The sequence below is a fragment of the Dipodomys merriami genome, unplaced genomic scaffold, assembly GCF_024711535.1.
Source record: "Dipodomys merriami isolate MVZ:Mamm:240054 unplaced genomic scaffold, mDipMer1.0.p SCAF_30, whole genome shotgun sequence".
Classification (NCBI taxonomy): Eukaryota; Metazoa; Chordata; class Mammalia; order Rodentia; family Heteromyidae; genus Dipodomys; species Dipodomys merriami.
The window spans coordinates 13688932-13707822 of NW_027204493.1; the positions used below are offsets into that span (position 1 = coordinate 13688932).

At 40.1% G+C, this 18891-nt stretch overlaps 1 protein-coding gene across 4 annotated transcripts in view; it reads right to left on the reverse strand.

The window, feature by feature from the left end:
• Positions 1 to 18891, reverse strand: part of Arl15 (ARF like GTPase 15) — a 379440-nt gene that overhangs the window by 322817 nt on the left and 37732 nt on the right. Inside the window, exon 1 of one of the 4 annotated variants that reach the window (XM_070041164.1) lies at positions 18879 to 18888. The exons of the other annotated variants lie outside the window; for them this stretch is intronic. Within the exon in view, the coding sequence (XP_069897265.1) occupies positions 18879 to 18884 (6 nt within the window). The 5' untranslated portion in view covers positions 18885 to 18888. Of the gene's footprint in view, positions 1 to 18878; positions 18889 to 18891 lie in introns of those variants that run through there. 4 annotated transcript variants of the gene reach the window in all.

Sequence of the window (18891 nt, forward strand, 5' to 3'; positions counted from 1 at the left end):
TGCAAAGCTCTTTTTTAAAACTCTCAGACACAAAGGAGAGGAAAGGGAAAACAAAGCAAAACACGGGACACGTTTAGAAACAAAGGCATGTGATGAGATAACATTCACAGGCCTTTCTTATTTTTAATTCAGTCAGGAATTCCTCGGCACAATTCATTGAAAAGCAGACTGTGGGATAGGATGACTAAAAGAAGCATCGCATTGTGACATATTTCTGACATGCACGCAACATCCCCACCATGATGGACATATTAATCCACACACTAATGTTTCTCAGTTCACATGGACAATCATGAAATCGTTGCAATATAAATAAATTAAAATGAAATTAATCACAAAAGAACCCCACCACAGAATTTCCATGAATAGAGAGTGATAGTGGATGGGAACCTAAAACACAGGGAATAGAATTCCAACCACAGAGAAAACTGACATTCAGTGGCAAGGAAGACATGTTTACCTCCAGACAAATGCCAACCAAACAAAAAAGAGTTTCCAGTAATCGTCTTCACAGTGAGCCATCCCTCCCCAAATTCATGTTAAAGCCTAACTCCCAAGGTGATAATATTTGGAAGTGGGGTCCCTGGGAGAAAATGAGGCATAGATGATGTCAAGAGATGGGGCACTCATGATGGAATTAGTACTCTTTTTTTTGGGGGGGGGGGGTCTGGTCGTGGGGCCTGAACTCTGGGCCTGGGCGCTGTCCCTCAGCTCTTCAGCTCAAGGCTAGTGCTCCACCACTTAAGCCACAGTACCACTTCCAGCTTTTTGCTTATGTGGTGCTGAGGAATCGAACCCAGGGCCTCAGGCATGCAAGGCAAGCACTCTACCACTGAGCCAACTTCCCAGCCAGGAATTAGTACTCTTTAAAGAAGAGCAAGCTATTTTACTATCTGCACCAGGACCCAGGCAAGCCAGCAGGGTCATCTCAGATTTCCAGTCTCCAGAATGACAAGAAATAAATGTCTGTTGTTTAAGCCACACACACACACAGACACAGACACACACACACAGACACACACACACAGACACATAGACACAACACACACACACACACACACACACACACACACACACACACATATTATGGCAGTCTCAGCAGAATCATAAATAGCATTATAGAAAAAGAATAGGTATGACTTGCCTTTGTATCATCAACCACAGAGGCCGAAAAATGACTTTCTGAACTGCTATTCTGCATTTCCACCCCCAAGACTATTCAGCATTTCTTAGAATTAATCTCCATTTCTCTCGAGTCATTTCTCCAATCTCCTCTTAAGCCGCCAGCCTGGTCTCTTCCACAGCCTCCTCAATCCTTTCTAGGCCCAGGGTCTCCTCCCTTGGCTTGTCTCACCAATAAACCCTCTCCAGACAGCACACCCACTGGCTGCACTTAATTGTGTACCTACAGCTGACACTCATAATCCTTTCTCTCCTTCAAACCTCCAACTCTCCAATTGCATTGTCCACCTGGCATGGAAAATACATGAGCGCTGGACAGATTCATCAAACTAACATTTTTAAAACCAACCTCCCCCCCAAACAACTTTTTCCTCCTGCCTTCTATATTCTAGCTTCTATTCACAACTACCACCCCACTCCCGTAGCCAGAAATGAAGAATCTTACTTAACATTCCTCTTAACCCCTTAAAAGCAAACCTCGCTAACCTCTTAAATATTTCTTTTCTGTCCATGCTACATCTGCTCCAGATAACCCATCTCATACTAGGACTGTCTTAGTTCCATCTTAGGCTTCCTGCCTTACCTTGTAATTCTATCTCTACTCTGCAGCAAGAATGATGTGGTTAAAGAAAAATCAATTAGCTGGCTTCCCTCCCTTTGGATCCAATAGATTTCCCCAAATCTCACAAGTAATAATTTACCTAAGCTGCACATATACATATTCACATTATAGACATTAATGCTGATAATAACCCTGTGCAGCTGATGTTATATAGTAATTTGGGAAATAGCTGGAAATCAAACCTAGGAAGCTTTCAGTCCAGAGTGACCCCCTCAGCATGTGGTAGCAATCTTCTAGGCCTCGCTTCTCACAAGGCTCTCTCTAGCCACTTCTCTCCATGCATATCCTACTGAGGAACAGCGATTGGCTGTAGTTCCTTCTCTTCGTGCTGTGGGTGATGGGTGTCTTTGCATGCCGTACCTTGTTGAAAGGCACGAACTTTCCCACGGTTTTCACTTGTCAAATTCAAGACCATATTCTCACCCCTCAGCTCCATTAGCAGCATCTCCAGGGAGTATTTACTGAGCCATGGACCTCAGTGCCCTTGACCGCTTCCATCCCCACCACAGGTGCTGCTAACTGGCCTATTATCTCCTAGAAATTATTACCTTATTTTAAAATTATTTCTTTCTAACTGTTTCCCCAGGAACCAATGTTATTCATCTTTGGGCTGAAGGTATTTCCTGATAAATAGAATATATTGGAAAAAATATCAGAATGAACTTTAAATGACAACCACAGCAGAATGAAGCTAAGGGGAAAAAATTCCTGGTGCCTTTCTTATTAGCATTTCCTATTTTGCCAGTGTACTCATTCATTATTTCCTAATAAATAATGTATATAAATAATGTATACCTCATGTCCCAGATGCTGTACTCATTTAGGAATCTTACAAAGAACATTCTACCTTGCTATCAGCAGCTTTCCTTTACTGATGTTTGAGCAAGGCCCACTGGCAACAAATTAATAAAGAAGGTTAAATTAAAATAAGAGGATACACCTAGCTGCACTGGGACAACTGACCCACTGATGTGCCTGCCAAGAAAGTTTCTCATCATGAAAACTTAAATATGCTGAAGTTACAAATTCCTAGACTCACTGAACAAGCCTAGATAGATCACAGAGGCCAGCCCTCATCATGCTGGTACAACACATCAGCCCAAAGTCATGATCCTGAGTCTGTGTAACACAAAAGCCATCATGCCCAAATGACAGTCTCCGCTCCTTGATTCTCAGCCCAGGTTCCAATTGGGTAATCATTTCTCAGGGCACTGGGCATTGTTAATTGCAACAAAAAAAAAAAAAAAAAGAAAGAAAGAAAAAGAAAAAAGAAATGTTGTAAGTCGGATCCAGTCAAGAAAAACCGGCCAGGCTAGCTAGATCTCCTTCCTTTTTTATTTTTAAATGGTTAGTTCTATAGGATAATGTGAGAGATGATGCAGATTTTTTCTTAAGAGCTTTATAATTTCAAGTGTCTCCACCCTAGGAGAAAGAGAATTACGAGCTTTCATTCCATGAGACATAAGTAAGCAGAAGAAATCTTAAACAGAGAATTCTTATACAGTACCAAGAAGTTTAAGCTCCCAATTAAGAAGTAAAATAAACAGGATTAGTATGTTGCAAACAACACTGTCATACTACTTTTGATATATCAGATAAAAATTAATAACTATTTCAAGAAAGATAGTTGAAAATATTTCATTTTAAAAATGTTAAAAACACTCAAGCACAGAAGTTTATAGCTGTAATCTCAGTTATATAGAAAAATTAAGAGTTCAAGGTCAGCCCAGGCCAAAAAAAATTAAGTTAGTGAGATCCTATCTCAGAAATCCAGGAGTGTTGGTGCATGTCTGTAGTTGCAACTACTTGGGAGACAATACAGATATATTGTATATAAATGGCTGGTCCACATAACTATTTGATGAAAACATTTCTTAATTTGGAGTTCTCTGGATTTCCCCATTAGAATAAAATAAATGATAGTTCATATTACCAGCAAAATTCAGCAAAAATAGCAATGACCTAGAGGTAGGGGATACAACTGTCTTGAGTCATCAGGCAGACAAGTAACCATCTAAATAGGGGACATGAAACCTCAAGAATGAATTTAACAGTCAGGAAAAGGGTTTCACCATCACCCCAGGCAAATGATGTGGGAGTGTCGTAGTTAAAGGGAACCTTCCTTTTCCAAAGAAACTGCTTCAATTAGTGACTTTGTCCAACAGTTCATTTCTCAGTAGCCTTCCAGTCACAAAAGACCACCCAAAAAGTTGTAAAGTTAGCAGGTGCTTGCTTTGCCCTACTTTAGAAGGAATACCCTGTTCCTCTAGAAATACCTATACTCCCATGCTATGAACTTTTCTAAGATATCAACCAACAAGTCTTTAATAAGGACAAAATCTACAGAGTCTGCCCACAACAGGCTGGGTCACATAATGGAAGTCAATGAGGACTGGCCACAAGGTTGTAGTGCAATAAGATGTCATCAGCATGTACTCCATACCTACCTTCAACACCCAGCCTAAAGTGTGAAAGGAGAGGAAAGGAAGTGAGAAAAGGTGAAGGATTACTCCATCTACACACAAATGGCTTCTCTGCCAAGTCATAAGAGTAAACTGGAAATATGTTACAGTTAATCATATAACTGAGAGTAAACAATTTGCTTGTTTAAAAATAGAACACATTATAAATACTTGTATGAGGATAAGAATACATTACTATTGGTCTAATGTAAAAGAAGTTTGCCAAATGTTGGAAGTCGTGTGTGTGTGTGTGTGTGTGTGTGTGTGTGTGTGTGTCTGTGTGTCTGTGCCTGTGTCTGTGCCTGTGTCTGTGTCTGTGTGTCTGTGTCTGTGTATATGTGCGTGTGCACTAGGGCTTGAACCCCAGTGGCCTGGGTACTGTCTCTGAGCTTCTTTTTGCTCAAGGCTAGCACTCTAACACTTGAACACAGCTCTACTTCTTGGCGTTTTTCTGGTTAACTAGCCGTAGGAGTCTCACAAACATTTCATTCCCTGGGCTAGCTTCTAACTGCAACCCTAAGTCTCAGACTCCTGAGTAGCTAGGATTATAGGCTTGAACCACCAGCACCTTGCAGGTTGGCAGTCTTTTAAGATGACTAATAAAAGTGAATGGAAAGCTGGGGGCTAATGGCTCACACCTATAATCCTAACTATTCAGGAGGCTGAGATCTGAGGATGGTAGTTTGAAGCCAGCCTGGGCAGGAAAGTCCGTGTGACACTTATCTCCAATTAACTAGCAAAAAGTCATAAGTGGAGCTGTGGTTCAAATGATAGAGTGTCAGCCTTGGGTTATAAAGCTAAGGGACAGCACCCAAACTGTGAGTTCAAGCCTTGAAACTGGCATATATACTCACACTAAAAAAGTCTCCTATAGAGTAAAATAGAGGCTATCAAGCTTCCTATAAAACACTGAAACCGTATTTCTGGTGTTCTGCTACCTAAAATTAGACAACAAAGATCCTTTGCCAACTGACAGAGTGGCTAACACAATTATTATCTATTTCATGGTATACTCCAACTTTTTTAACCTTGGGTACGTGTTCTTTAGCTTATCTACACAGTCTCTGTTATATAAAGAACCTGATTACTATAAGATTAGGAGTGTTTACTTGAAATTCATTTTTTTCTCATTTGGGCTCACAGCAAGACTGCTTTAACTTTTGACATCCAAGCTGTGTCCCAACTAAATGAATCTGAGGCCCAATTTGAGTAATAGTTTGAGCATTTATTTTGACTGATCACAAGGGCTTCCCCTGAGTATGGGGAATGAGTACAATGGCTCTAAATCACAAAAACTCCCATAATGGTTTCCTGAATGAAGATAAAATAAACATGGAACAGAGTAAAGTTTGAGTCAGACCACAGTGGTCTTTCCCAAAAGACCGTCTTGGGTCTGAGCAGATGGGACAGAGCAGAGGAGAGTTAACCATCTTGACCAATTATGGGTATGACATTGCAACCTTTCTGTCATAATTCCAATTCTTCAATTCTAGGAACCTTGATTTTCAGGAAAGACTAGTTACTGAAATGGGCAAAATACATAATTAGGTTTTATTTTTAATACCAAGACACTGTTTAGAGGAAGGGTGTTTGTTATTATTTGCCTTATTCTTGAATTAACTCTGTCCTAATGGCTGAAAGGGAGAGCTTAAAAAGAATAGATAGAAAGGTAACTAGAAAGGGAAATGTAAAGAATTTAAAAATAGATATCAACTAATGAGACTTTTGTGTGTGTGCCAGTACTGGGACTTGAATTCAGGGCCTGGGAGCCCTGAATTAGTTTTTTCCCCTCAAGGCTGGCACTCTACCCACTTGAGCTACAGCTCCACTTCCAGCTTTTGATCGCTACCTTGAAATCAGAGTCTCACAGACTTTCCTGTTCAGGCTGGCTTTGAACCACAATGGAGAAATTTAAATTTAGTAAAGCATATAAATTAATATTCATCAGCTCCAAATTCAATAAAACTCATGTCAAATGAATAAAATATTGCTTGATCTTAAATGGGAACATTTTGTTTTGTTCTCCTTTATAGTGTCCAGAGTTGAAACAGAGTTGTAGAAGAAGGTGATTGATCTCATTCTTAACTGGCAGGAAAAAGATACTTCCGTGTTTCTGTGGGGTTCCATTCCTTTATCTACACAATTTCATACCTAAAAACTTATTTTAAAGAAGTAATCAGGGATGATCAGAGAAAGCCCTCTAGGATAACCCTTCCACCAAACCTCTGACAACAGATACAGAACCCAAAGAGCAAGCCCAGCAGACTTAAGTAACTCAACCACAGGCCAACGGCTCCCTTCCCACCAGAAATTCACAGGCAAACTGGCCAAATTCCTTTTTTTTTCATTTACTGTGGCATGTTATAACATGTGTTTCTTTTTTCTTTTTGCAATTTTTTTTATTGTGCCAAATTGCTTTTTACTAGTAATTCATGTTTCAAAATTAAATCATGCTTGTAGGCTGTAGCTCTAAGGGCCTAGGAATCCACATTAGGGCCGATGACCACATAGAATGTGGGGCCAAGTTCAACATGAACAAGCATGTACGTTATCCGATTCATTTTTATTATAACAATATATTACTTCAAAATTAAACACACATACACACAAGATGCTGGGCAGAAATAATCTAAGCATGTACCCTGGGGCTCATCAGAGCAGAGGATACTGGATTATTGTTGATGAAAAGAAAAAAAAAAAACCCTGTGGTCTTCCTAAACCCACACAAAGAAAGTGTCACCAGCAAAACAGGGATAGGTACTTGTTTGCAGGCCACAATTGCTAGTTTCTTCTCTCCTTTTGGTTTCTTTTCAGAGCCATATATAAACACAGGAGGACTGGCTTACAATACTTTCTACCATATAGTAACACCTTGTATTTGGGAAACATACTTATGTGGAGAGAGGAGCCCTATAGTGTCTGGTTACAGAGCCACAGGCTGAGGTATGTAAAACATCTGGTCCTCACATTAAAGATGCTAAAGATGCGGACACACTGAGGGACATCAAGTTTCCATTTTATTCATCGGTTTTTCTTTATCCCCTCACTTAACAAGAAAAAAAAATATCTGCAGCCACTTATAATGAAAGAGAAAACTGAGATGTGGAAAAAGAAAAATGAAGACTTACATATTCAGAGTCCACCAAAGACATCCTGGGTCAAATTCAAATATAATACTCACAATGTTAGTAGAATAGTTCCAAAATATATGAACTTCCCAGAGCACATAACTGAAGCTCTCACTGATATGTAAAGCAACAAACCCAGGTCCTCTTACTAAACATACAACGCAGATCATTTCTGTGCTTCTGACAAACCAGCTGCATCTCAGGGTTCCTTCCCCAGCCCCTTCCTCCAGTTTGATTAACTTGCTAGAGCAGCCTGAAGAACGCAAGGACATATTATGTTTATCAGGTTAGTGTGAAGATATTACAAAAGATACAGATGAAAGAGCTGCAGAGGATGAAGCATGCCTGTAAAGTCACAGAGTGTTCCAGATCTTCTCTGAGTGAACCACTCCGCAGAAGCTCCACCTGTCCAACTATCAGAACGTAGTCAGACCCCTTCCTTCTGAGTTCTTTGGAGATGGTGTTGCATCAGCATGCCTGAAGCATGCATTCAACCTGTAGAGTCAACTTTGCAGAAATGTGCACAAAAAAGATGCTGATTATGTGAAGAAACTCAGAAAGGCTTGTCCAGAATCTTCTTGGCCTCTCTGTGCAGCATGCTAGCCTGCCTTCCTCTTTTCCTTCCTTTTTTTTTCCTTCCTTCCTTCCTTCCTTCCCTCCTTTCTCTTTCTTCCTCCCCTTCTTTCTTCCAGGCTCCATCTAAAATGGAAGTCATATGATCTACAATACTATCAGAAAATTTAGGTCAGGGACTTCTTTACAGTCAGCTCCAAAACTGAAAGGCAAAGAGAGATTAGGTATTACGATCTACCTTGGGACAACGAAATGATAGCTTCTATGGCCTGCCATGGGGGAGGAGAAGAAGGATCCAAGGGAAGGTCAGAAGAAAGTCAAGGAGTGGGAAGAAATCAATTTATTGATTTTGTTTTACATACTGAGAACTAAAGCAACCCAACATTATTGTAGTCAGGAAGCAACCAGGCTTTGGGTTCATGAAACAAAAACCATGGACAAAAGCAAACCAAGTATCACAATGCCACAGGAGCCAAATTTCCCCAGGCATCTCTGTACCCACTGGAGCAGTGGAAAGGCACTCAGATCACAAAAAGAGTGGAGGGAGAGAGTCGTGGACAAGAAGGACCAGATTCTCCAAAGATTCCATGACCAACCTAAAGCTGCCAAGAAACATGAGGACGACAGATCCAAAGTCCCACCCAAACTCTCTCGCTGAGCTAAGGTAGGCTGTATAATGAGTGGTACAGAGAGAATAAAATTCTAGAGGTGGCTATCTTGAGCTCTGGAGGGCAAATATACATTTCAAAATATAAACAATGGAGAGTAACAAGATTGTATTCAGTCCATACAAGTTTGTCAACCTTAGGTTTTCAAGGGTGATACTCCAAATCCCTCTCCCCCGCCCTCTCAAACACTAAACCACAGAGTTTAGTGTTGGGATCTTACTGAGAGGACTCATCAGATGTCTAAGCAAGGACTAGAGCAGCCTGACATGACCTAAGGTACTGGGCCAGCAGAAAAGACAGTACCTGCTCACCCCCTAAACCCTCCCTTTCTCTCTCCCCCTTCTCTCTCCCCCTTCTCCTCCTTCTCCCTCTTCTCTCTCTCCCTTTTTCTCCCTCCCCCACCAGTCTCTCTCTCTTACACACACACACACACATACACACACAAACTTAACCTTGGAGTTGGCTATCACAAAGTTATTCTATCCATTTCTGACTACTCATGCCAGAAGCACAAATATGTAAACTGAAAAACTATAGATTACCCTTAATAACTTTTCCATGACAGAGAATGTGATTTTTACAGCATCTGTTAACTTACTTATCCCACTCATCTCCTCCTTCCCAATACTGAAATTAATAGAAATTCAAAAAACATAGGTTGGGGGGGGGGAGGAATCCAGGACTTTAGAGACTTTCATCAATATTTAGATATTCCAGAGTCAACCACATCTTAAAAGAGTTTGTTGACCAACAGGGGAGGTAAGCGGCTACAATAATTTTTCATATCTCAGAGAAAATACAAACATAATAAACGGACCAAGTAATCTGTTCTCTTACAAACAGGAAAATTGGTAGTATAAAAACATGTAATAATGTTATATTACATCATAACGTAATTACAACACTACTTTATAGTTAGCAAGAAAACTTTCTCATTCCCAGCCAGCAATTTGACTGTAATGTAGATACTCAACATTAACCAAAAATTACAGAAGAGAAACACTTACAGTTTCCACAGCTTTTACTGGTACAACTGACTCAGTAAATACAGACACAAAGTAATGTGGGGAATCCTAGAATTTCCTCAGCAATTTACAATAATTTCTCTGAATGTGTGCTAGCTTTTAACAATAGTACAAACATTTGTTCAAGGACTGGAGACGAAGAGGAAAGCATCAATATGTTCCCTAGCCCACTCTACCTGAGTTACACAGTCTACTTTCCTTAATGGGGCCCCTTTGGGATATGTATCTCTTCTGTTCCTATCCTGTTCCCACTCCTACACACAGCTGCCCAGCTTCAATTCAAACCACATCTCTCTTCATGCTGAGAGGCAGTGGAGTACGTGGGATGATAAAAGCTATTCCTTCAATCCCAATTCCCACACTATTATTCTTATCTAAGTGTGTCAGCATTATAACAACTAGATACTAAACCTAGATCTTCTTATCACAATAACCCAACTCAGAGACCACAAAGAATAGACACAAATGCCAAGAGAATGCTCTGGTTAAGTTGGTTTGCTACTTAAGAAGTCTACATTCTACTGATTTCAACCCTTGAGAAACTTCATTATAAAATGGACAGCATATTTTTGTCCTGTCTCGTTGGGTTCTAAATAGAGGGAAACTCAGGCTATTTTCCCAAACCAAGGCTGATTAAAAACTCAGCAATCATCCTTCTGAACCCAGACTACAGAACTAGAAAAGACTTTTGGTGCCAGAATCCAACTGTTTGTTTAATAGAAGAAGCTAAGGGCGGGCTGGGAAGGTGGCTCAGTGGTAGAGCACTTGCCTTGCATGCCTGAGACCCTGGGTTCAATTCCTTAGCACCACATAAGCAAAAAGAAAAAAGCCGGAAGTGGCGCTGTGGCTCAAGTGGTACAGCACTAGCCTTGAGCTGAAGAGCTGAGGGACAGCGCTCAGGCCCAGAGTTCAGGCCCCACAACCGGACCCAAAAAAAAAAAGAAGAAGAAGAAGAAGAAGAAGAAGAAGAAGCTAAGGGCAGGTGAAGAAATGTGCCCAAAGTCATATATCCATGGCTCACAACTCTATTTACATACTCAATGGAGGATAAACAACAACACCTATCCTCCAGACCACTCAATATCAGAAACTGTAATCAGAAAACGTGCAACTTCAAGTGTCTCTGGCTAGGACCAAACAGTATGCACCTAAGAATATTATATCCCACTCTCTCACCTGGACACATGCTCCCCTGTGAGAGCGAACCTCCTGCTAATTGGAGGTTAATTGACAACAGGCCCTGTCCACATTTAATGCTCCTTCACTGAGCTCTCATCTGATGCTCTCAGGAAATGCTACCCAGGGACACATTTCCCAGGTCAGGAAGTAACTTCAGTGCAACTTTCCTTATGGACCCAGCAGGACAGAATCCTGGCCCAGCTAGTCTTTAACATCACAGCCCAGCCATAGCCACTCTGGCAGATAACACCTGGTACAGATGTCCTCTAAAAGATCAACTTACTCTTTGGCAACCACACTCCTTAATAGATTCTTTTTTTCTTTAAAGAGTCTCATGTTTACAATTCACCATCCAGTTGAAACCATGGAAATTAACTAGATAGGGTTTTCTATAAAGATGTCTCACCATGCTCAAATCTCTCCAGCTAACTCAGAAAGGCCTTCTAGAATAATCAATATATTCTTAAAAGGTCAGGATCCAGTTTTTTCTGTAGAGCTGACCACTGTACTCTGACCTACATAGTCAGTAGAGATTTGTCAAACTGAGCTGGACATTAAGCTGGGTATGGAAACACTGTGACCACATATGTAGAACAACTCAAAAGTCTAAGTTTCACACTACTTTTTTTTTTTCAATGTATAGAAACTACCTTCACATAATATCTGTCTAGTTCTCTCCTTTTAAAGGGGGCAGAATGTGTGCACAACAGTAGGTTGGGTATATGTCAGTCTGTCATTCACCCAAACTGACCAATAAAACCTTTATTTATGCTAAAGGTCAAATTTTAAAAATAAATAAATAAATAAAGGGGGCAGAACACTGAAGATCAGGACAAGAGAGTAGACTATTCCATATTTATCTCACACACACTTTGATGCCTACTACCTTTCTTGAGGGCTCAGCAAAGTCATTTTTGCTCTTATCAACTAGGAATATAAGTAAAAATCCCAATAAAACTTTTTTTAATGTGTTCCAGGGGATGATGTACTAAGTTCAAAACAACAGCTGAATTGCTTAATGTGCTAAACTTATGTACAATAATGCATGGCTTTTTTTTTTCCAGTTGTAGGACTTGAAATCTGGGCCCTGGCCCTGCCTCTCAGCTCTTCAGCTCAAGGCTCTACCACTTGAGCCACAGCGATACTTCCTGTTTTCTGGTGGTTTATTGGAGATAAGAGTCTCACAGACTTTCCTGCCTGGGCTGGCTTTGAACCGCAATCCTCAGACCTCAGCCCGAGTAGCTAGGATTACAGGCCTGAGTCACCAGCACCCAGCAATGTCTTTAATATGAAGTCTTCCCCTCAAATCATTAACTCAATAGAAAAACAAGGACTTTTGAAGTGAATAGTGAAGGACTATTTCATTGCAGGATCTGATTATCTCAACATCTCTCATTTATGAAATCAGGTTTGCCATCAAGTTTTTCTATACATAAAACACTCATCTGCCCCCACACATCCTAAATTCAGATAGATCCCCACCTCTTTGCACCAACCTTTAATCTTAAGACCCAAGCCACCACCTAAGTTTCTGTTTTCAGTGTTGCCTTCCAGCCAAGAATAGAATCATAAGAAGTATTACAATTAAGGGGTGTGGGGGTACATGCATGGTATCCAAGCACTCTGAGACCGAAGCAGGAGAATAATGAATTTAACAATAGCCAGGACTATACAGAGTAAGATCTTGTCTTATTTAAAAAAAAAAAAAAAAAAAAAAAAAAAAAAAAAACCATAGAATTAGGGGTATTTTAGCAAGAATTTCATTTAACTTTATTATTCTTGAGAAGCAAAGCTCAGATTCTAAACTATTTTGCCTAGGGTCATCAAATTAAACAGCAGAGATTTTATGGAATAATATTGAGACTCTCAAAGGACCTAATCCTACAAAAACAACAACAACAACAACTGTTCTTCCCTTTAAAAAGAAAAATAAATCAAATTTCTATTTCCTGGTTTTGATCCTTTCTTAGTAACTATATGGCCATTTCATACCCCCTAACTGTTGCTACTTTTGTCCTTTCTTATCTCAGCAAACAATTCTGTTCTCCTATCACACATGTAACATATACTCTCTCTCTCTCTCTCTCTCTCTCTCTCTCTCTCTCTCTCTCTCTCTCCATATATATATATATATATATATATATGTATAATACACTAAATATATCTTTCTTACCAAGCAGAACTGAGAGCCTCTTCTTGTATATTCAAGATCCAAACATTTCATAGCTTAACTGTTAAAATTGCTTAATTTTCTCCATCTACATGGACACACACACACACACACACACACACACACACACACACACACACATTTGTGTTCTTCTGATAGCAAATATATAGATAGCAAATCACATGAGAAAATTCAGTGGAATGAGCTGGTATTTGGATTCCTCTTACCACACTAGCAGCAAAAAAGTAGCATTTGGGAACACAATGTGCACACAAGGAGTCATGGGGCAGCGAACTTTCTGGCTTATCTTCTCATTCAAGTTGGGTTCATTTGGATGGGTGGGAAAGCCAGATAACTATATAGCAAATTTTCCATTTTGCTGCTTACAATTGGTAGGAAAAAAAAAATGTCAAGGCAGAGATTACAGAGCCAGAAACACCATGCTGTTATTTTGGGGTTTTTAAAGCATTAATCATAGGTTGAAGTAAATTATATATTTGAGAACTGGAAATTAAAAGAAAAGAAAATGAATTCTAAAGTCATTAGTTTTATGATAACCCAACTATAACACATAGTTTACATTGTAAACATGTACAGGACAAAGCTGAAGGAGAATGGCTTTCAAACCTATCACTACCATGGTTAACAAATAAAACAAGATTAGATAGAATACATAATGAGGTACATTTTGCCTCAAGATTTTCCTGCCCCCACAGTACAGTCAGAAATATAAATAGAAATCATATAATTTAAAACAATAAGGTTCGAAGGGAGGAAGTAGTATTTAAACCACATTGTGTAAAATAATAAGGAAGATGTAATATGTGTATGCGTCCTTGCCCACTGTCTGTAATCCTAAAATTCTGTGCAAAAAGGAAACAGGAAATGGAAGCAAGCCATGTGATAAATCAATGGGGCCAAGAGTGTAGAACAGTAATCCTCTCTACTTGGACGACTTCTAAAATTGTATCCATCCATCCATCCCACAAGTAATCACTGAATGCTTACTTAGGGTAAGACAGTGATCTGAGGAACAAGAACACAGCACTGAACTAAAAAAGGGAGAGAAGGGGGAAAGGGTGAAAGACAGAGGGAGAGAGAGGGAAAGGGGGAAAAGGGAGCACCCCAGACCATACAAATCTTCAACACAGCCTTCGGGCTACAAGAATATTTCCAGTTTACCTCCAATTCACATGCCTGAAGCCAACGTCATCTTTACTTTCCAAACTATCCCTTCAGTTTGTTCTCTGTCCCACTTAAAGGGTTCATTTTTTCTCACCACCAACTTGCAAGTGATGTGACACCCTAACCTCTCATTTACTTCTGTCTCTACCAACTCCTTTAACATAGTGGTAATAACCTGGTCATTGAACTTCTGCTATGTTTCTTTACTCTAACCCCATTTTTTCCTTCCATTCAACACCTGGTTAGACCTACTTTTGTTATTATTAGGGCTGCTTTCTTCAGAGATTAGGATTTCCTTCGGAAATTGGCTTAATCCATCCTTCACATGCTCACTTCACCACCACCCCTCAAACTCACAAGACCTATTAATGCCTCTCTTCATTCTTCCCCACATCCAACCATCCAAAAAGTCTAATGTTTGGGCTTTGAAATCCATACTCTGACCACTTCTGGCCTCCCACTACCCTAGTTCAAGAAAAGTGGTCTCTACTTTTCTCTTGTTCTTTAGTGGACTGATCTCAAAGCAGCATCAAGAAGGACTCTCTGAAAAATGCAAGTAGGCATCTTTCTCTATCCAAACCCCACTGTGAGTCAGAGTACCAGCCAGAATCCTCAAATGGCTCAAAGCCCTAAATGACATGAGAAACAAATGCCCCCAGCCTGTTCCAATCTCTCGTCTCCTCTACTTTCCCATTCACCTCCTCTACTCTCCCATTCATTCCATTCTTTCAACTCTAGGCAGGGACCTCCTATGAGTTCCTCAAATATATAGAAATGTTCCTGTCTCAGGATCTTTGCTGTCAGTTCCTGCTGCCAGGGACCTGTTTCTTCATATGCACAGGGCCCAACTCCCTCCTTCCCCCACTTCAAGAGTCTTCTCACCTCTCCACTATTCTATGAAGCCTACCTTGAACTCCTATTTCATACTGCAACTTCCCCTTAGGCCTCTACAATCCCCTGTATCCTGTGCTATGGTTTTCCCTAAGCAATTATCATCTCCTAACATATGACATGTCATTTGAGGACTATATTTGTTCTTCGCTGTGTTCCTCTTCATTAGACTAAAATTGAGATTTTGGCTGCTTTGCTCCTGATTTGGGTCAACTGCCTACAAGGACACCTTGAAAACGAATGCATGACCACTGGTTACTCAGAATATCTCGTGGTTGCCTTTCTTAGGCACAGAGACAAGATGTAATCCTCAGGGGCAGTGTTTTGTTTTTACAATAAATTAGGCTGCCTCATTTTCCCTGGGAACAAAGATTCCAACTCCTCTTCGAGTTCTTTTCAGGGCTTTTGCTGTTTTGTTTTTGCCTTAATGCTCCTTTTAATGTTTCAGTACAGTTGTCAATATTTTACAAACACTTCTTCATAAATTAATAGCAGAAGAATTTGCTATTCTTCACGGCATTTCCTGTGGTAAGTTGTGGCTTTAAATAAAAAAAAAAAAAAACTTGTTTCAGCATTTGTACTTCCAGTTTAAAGACTACTCAGAGAACAGAAGAAGGGTCATAAAAACAACCCTTAATAATCATGAATGGTAAATTTAAAATATAACACATTAGCAACATTCTGGCAGGAACAGGCAACAGGAAGGATCAGCTTCATGAGCTACAGCTCAGCAGCTTAATCATTCTTTTCAAATTGAAGAGGGACTCTGAATTGTTTCAGATTTCTATAAAGGTATAAATGGATTACAGCTAAGTTTGCCAAGAAAAAAGTGTAAGTTCACATATTTTTCGATGTATATATGTTGAGGAAACAAAGAATGCCCTTTGAAGGCTCATTTCATTAACTCAGTTGCAGACACCTTTTCAATCAGGCACCTAAGTCTGAATAATGGATTTCCACTTCTAAATGCAAACATACTCAATGAACTCTAAGAACAAAATGTCCCTAGAAGAGCAGAGCTGTGATAGACTCAAGACTTTATGAAGATTGTGGTTTTCAGGATTTCCTTTGGAGATGATGAGATGCTCTGTAATTAGACAAGATGGATGCTGAGCAATTCTGTGAAAATATTTTAAAAAAAAAAACTATTGAGTTATTCACTTTATAAAAGAAAGAACTGAGTGCCAGTGGCTCATGCTTGTAATCCTAGCTACTCAAAAGGCTGAGATTCGAGGGTCATCATTTGACGTCAGCCCTGGCAGAAAAATCTAAGAGATTCTAACTCCAATGAACTAGCAAAAGACCAGACTGAAGGTATGGCTCAAGTGGTAGAGTGTCAGTCATGAGTGAAAAACCTAAGTAAGAGTATAAGACCCTGAATTCAACATAAGGAAGGAAGGGCAGAAAGAAGAAAATGAGGAGATAGGGTGTTTAAAGATAGAATGACCTTAGAACAAAAACCAAGGAGCAGCAACAGACAAACCCAGAGACAAGCCTGTAGCCATCACATTGCACACACACACACACACACACACACACACGAACTCATGAGAAACAAAAAACAGGTCACATTTTCAGTTAGATTCTTGCATCTAGCTCTACTAAGATTGAAATTAACTCAGACTGTTTATTGTCCTCCTTTAGGAGCAAAAGATATTGGGCATTATTCCAAACAATCCATTTGAAACTATGGTCTAATGGTATAGGATGATTTTTTTTACTAGGCCAGTAGTGACTTCTCAGTAAGCTACTATTCATTCTTTCATCCACACTCACGGTGGATGCTGGTGATGCCCAGGTGCCTCCTTGAGTGCTCAGAGGCCTCCCCACCATTGTGTAATGGCAAGTCTATGAGCAATCACACCCAGTGCCAGAACAGGAATACAGAGGAAACAAACTGCTTTCTGGAGTGTGAATACTGTGATTGAGCAAGAGCTTCAATGGTTGTAGATACACCAAAGATTCTTAATCTTCCCATGTTGTTTTATTCTTGCAAACCCTTCACACACCTACATGAACATCCCAGTTACATCACACTAACTGGAATTTCTCATTCATTCCTTCACTCACTCGACAAATATTTACTGAGCACTTAAAACATGTCAGACACTTAGCTAGGAACTAGAGATAGAGTATCAACAAAACAAGCAATTCCTGATCTTTAGGACTGGCCACAGAATCTGCTAGGTCAGTGCTTATAGCTACAGCATGACTAGCAAGCGTCCAGAAGGCTGGCACGGCATTTGGCTCTTCCCACTTAAAGAACCAAACATCATTTTTTTAACAGTTATTAAATTCCTATTACATAACATACCCTTTACTAAGCCCAAAGGAAAACTGGGGATATAAACACTACATAAAATAAAATACACATAATCCCATTCAGATTCATTTTGTATAATACTAAGTCACTGCTATTAAGCAGTTTTAATTCTATAAAACAAAAACCACATCACCCCCAAGGTCAATTAAAATTCTTCTCAGTATAGGAGATATTAATTTATCACCTATGCTTATTACAAAAGGCCAAGAAGAAATGTAGTTAAAATCGAAAACCTAATTTTGTCCCTAAACTATGGATGTGAATAAACTAATCACTGACTGCATTCTAGGAAAACTCCTAATCATTGACTGTGGAGAGCTGCGGGAGCGCGACCAAAGAGGCTGCAAAAGCAACATTGTAGCTCCTTGTTTCAAGGCGCCGCCGCAAAGATGGCACGGGCTCCGGCCTTCCGTCTTCCCGATGACGAGCGCTCTGTAAAAAACAACTCCTTATATGCCTATGACTTGGCTCCTAGTTTGCTTCCGTGTTTGCAGCCCTATCGGTATATGCCACGTGGCGCTTCAGGATTGGCCATCCAGGAGGCTTATAACCAGAGAGCGGGGGCAGAAGGAAGGAGAAGCAGGAAGAAGCGGGCAGGAGAGAAGTAGGAGAAAAGAAGCTGTAAACAAGGTCCTGAATAAACCGCCTGAAAGAAGAACCTGTTGTCGCGTCATCCTTGTGGGTGGAGGGGGTCGCGACAATTGACAAAAACAAATTGTTCTTCCTATCAAGACAAAAGTACTACTTAAGCAAACAAAGTCAACCATCCATTAAAAAGAACACATACAAAAAACCTATTTCCTACTGTGGAAATTTCCATCAATCAGATAACACTTATGACAAAAACTATAGGACACGTATTTACATTGGAAAATTGAAAGCATTTTAAGTCATTTAACATTAACACTGTTAAAATGTTTCTGAGAAAGAACTTCCCAAACCATTCACACAGTTAAAATATAAGAAGCTTCAGGAAAATACTTTATTAAAGAAGAACCTAATGTAACTAACCAGTGTCCTACGTCTTTTGTGTGTGTGAGCCAGTCCTAAAGCTTTAACTCAGGTTCTGGATACTGTCCCTGAGCTTCTTTTTGCTCGATGCTAGTCTCTACAACTGGAATCACAACACCATGTCTGGTTTTTCCTGAGTACTTTACTGGAAATAGGAGTCTCATGGACTTTCCTGCCTAGGCTGGCTTTGAATGGAGATCCTCAAATCTCGGCCTCCAAGTAGCCAAGATTATACCCATGAGCCACCAGTGCCTGGCCCTACTTCTGTTTGATGTGCCTTAAAAAAATAAATTGGGTACCAAAGACCCATGGCTGTAATCCTAGATACTCAGGAGGCTAAAAACTGGGGATAATGATTCTAAGCCACCCCAGGCAGACTCTAATTAACCACCAAAAGGGGAGCTGTGGGTCAAGCTCAGCACCCAACCCATTAGTTCAAGCCCCAGGACCACCACATACATACATATCCTTT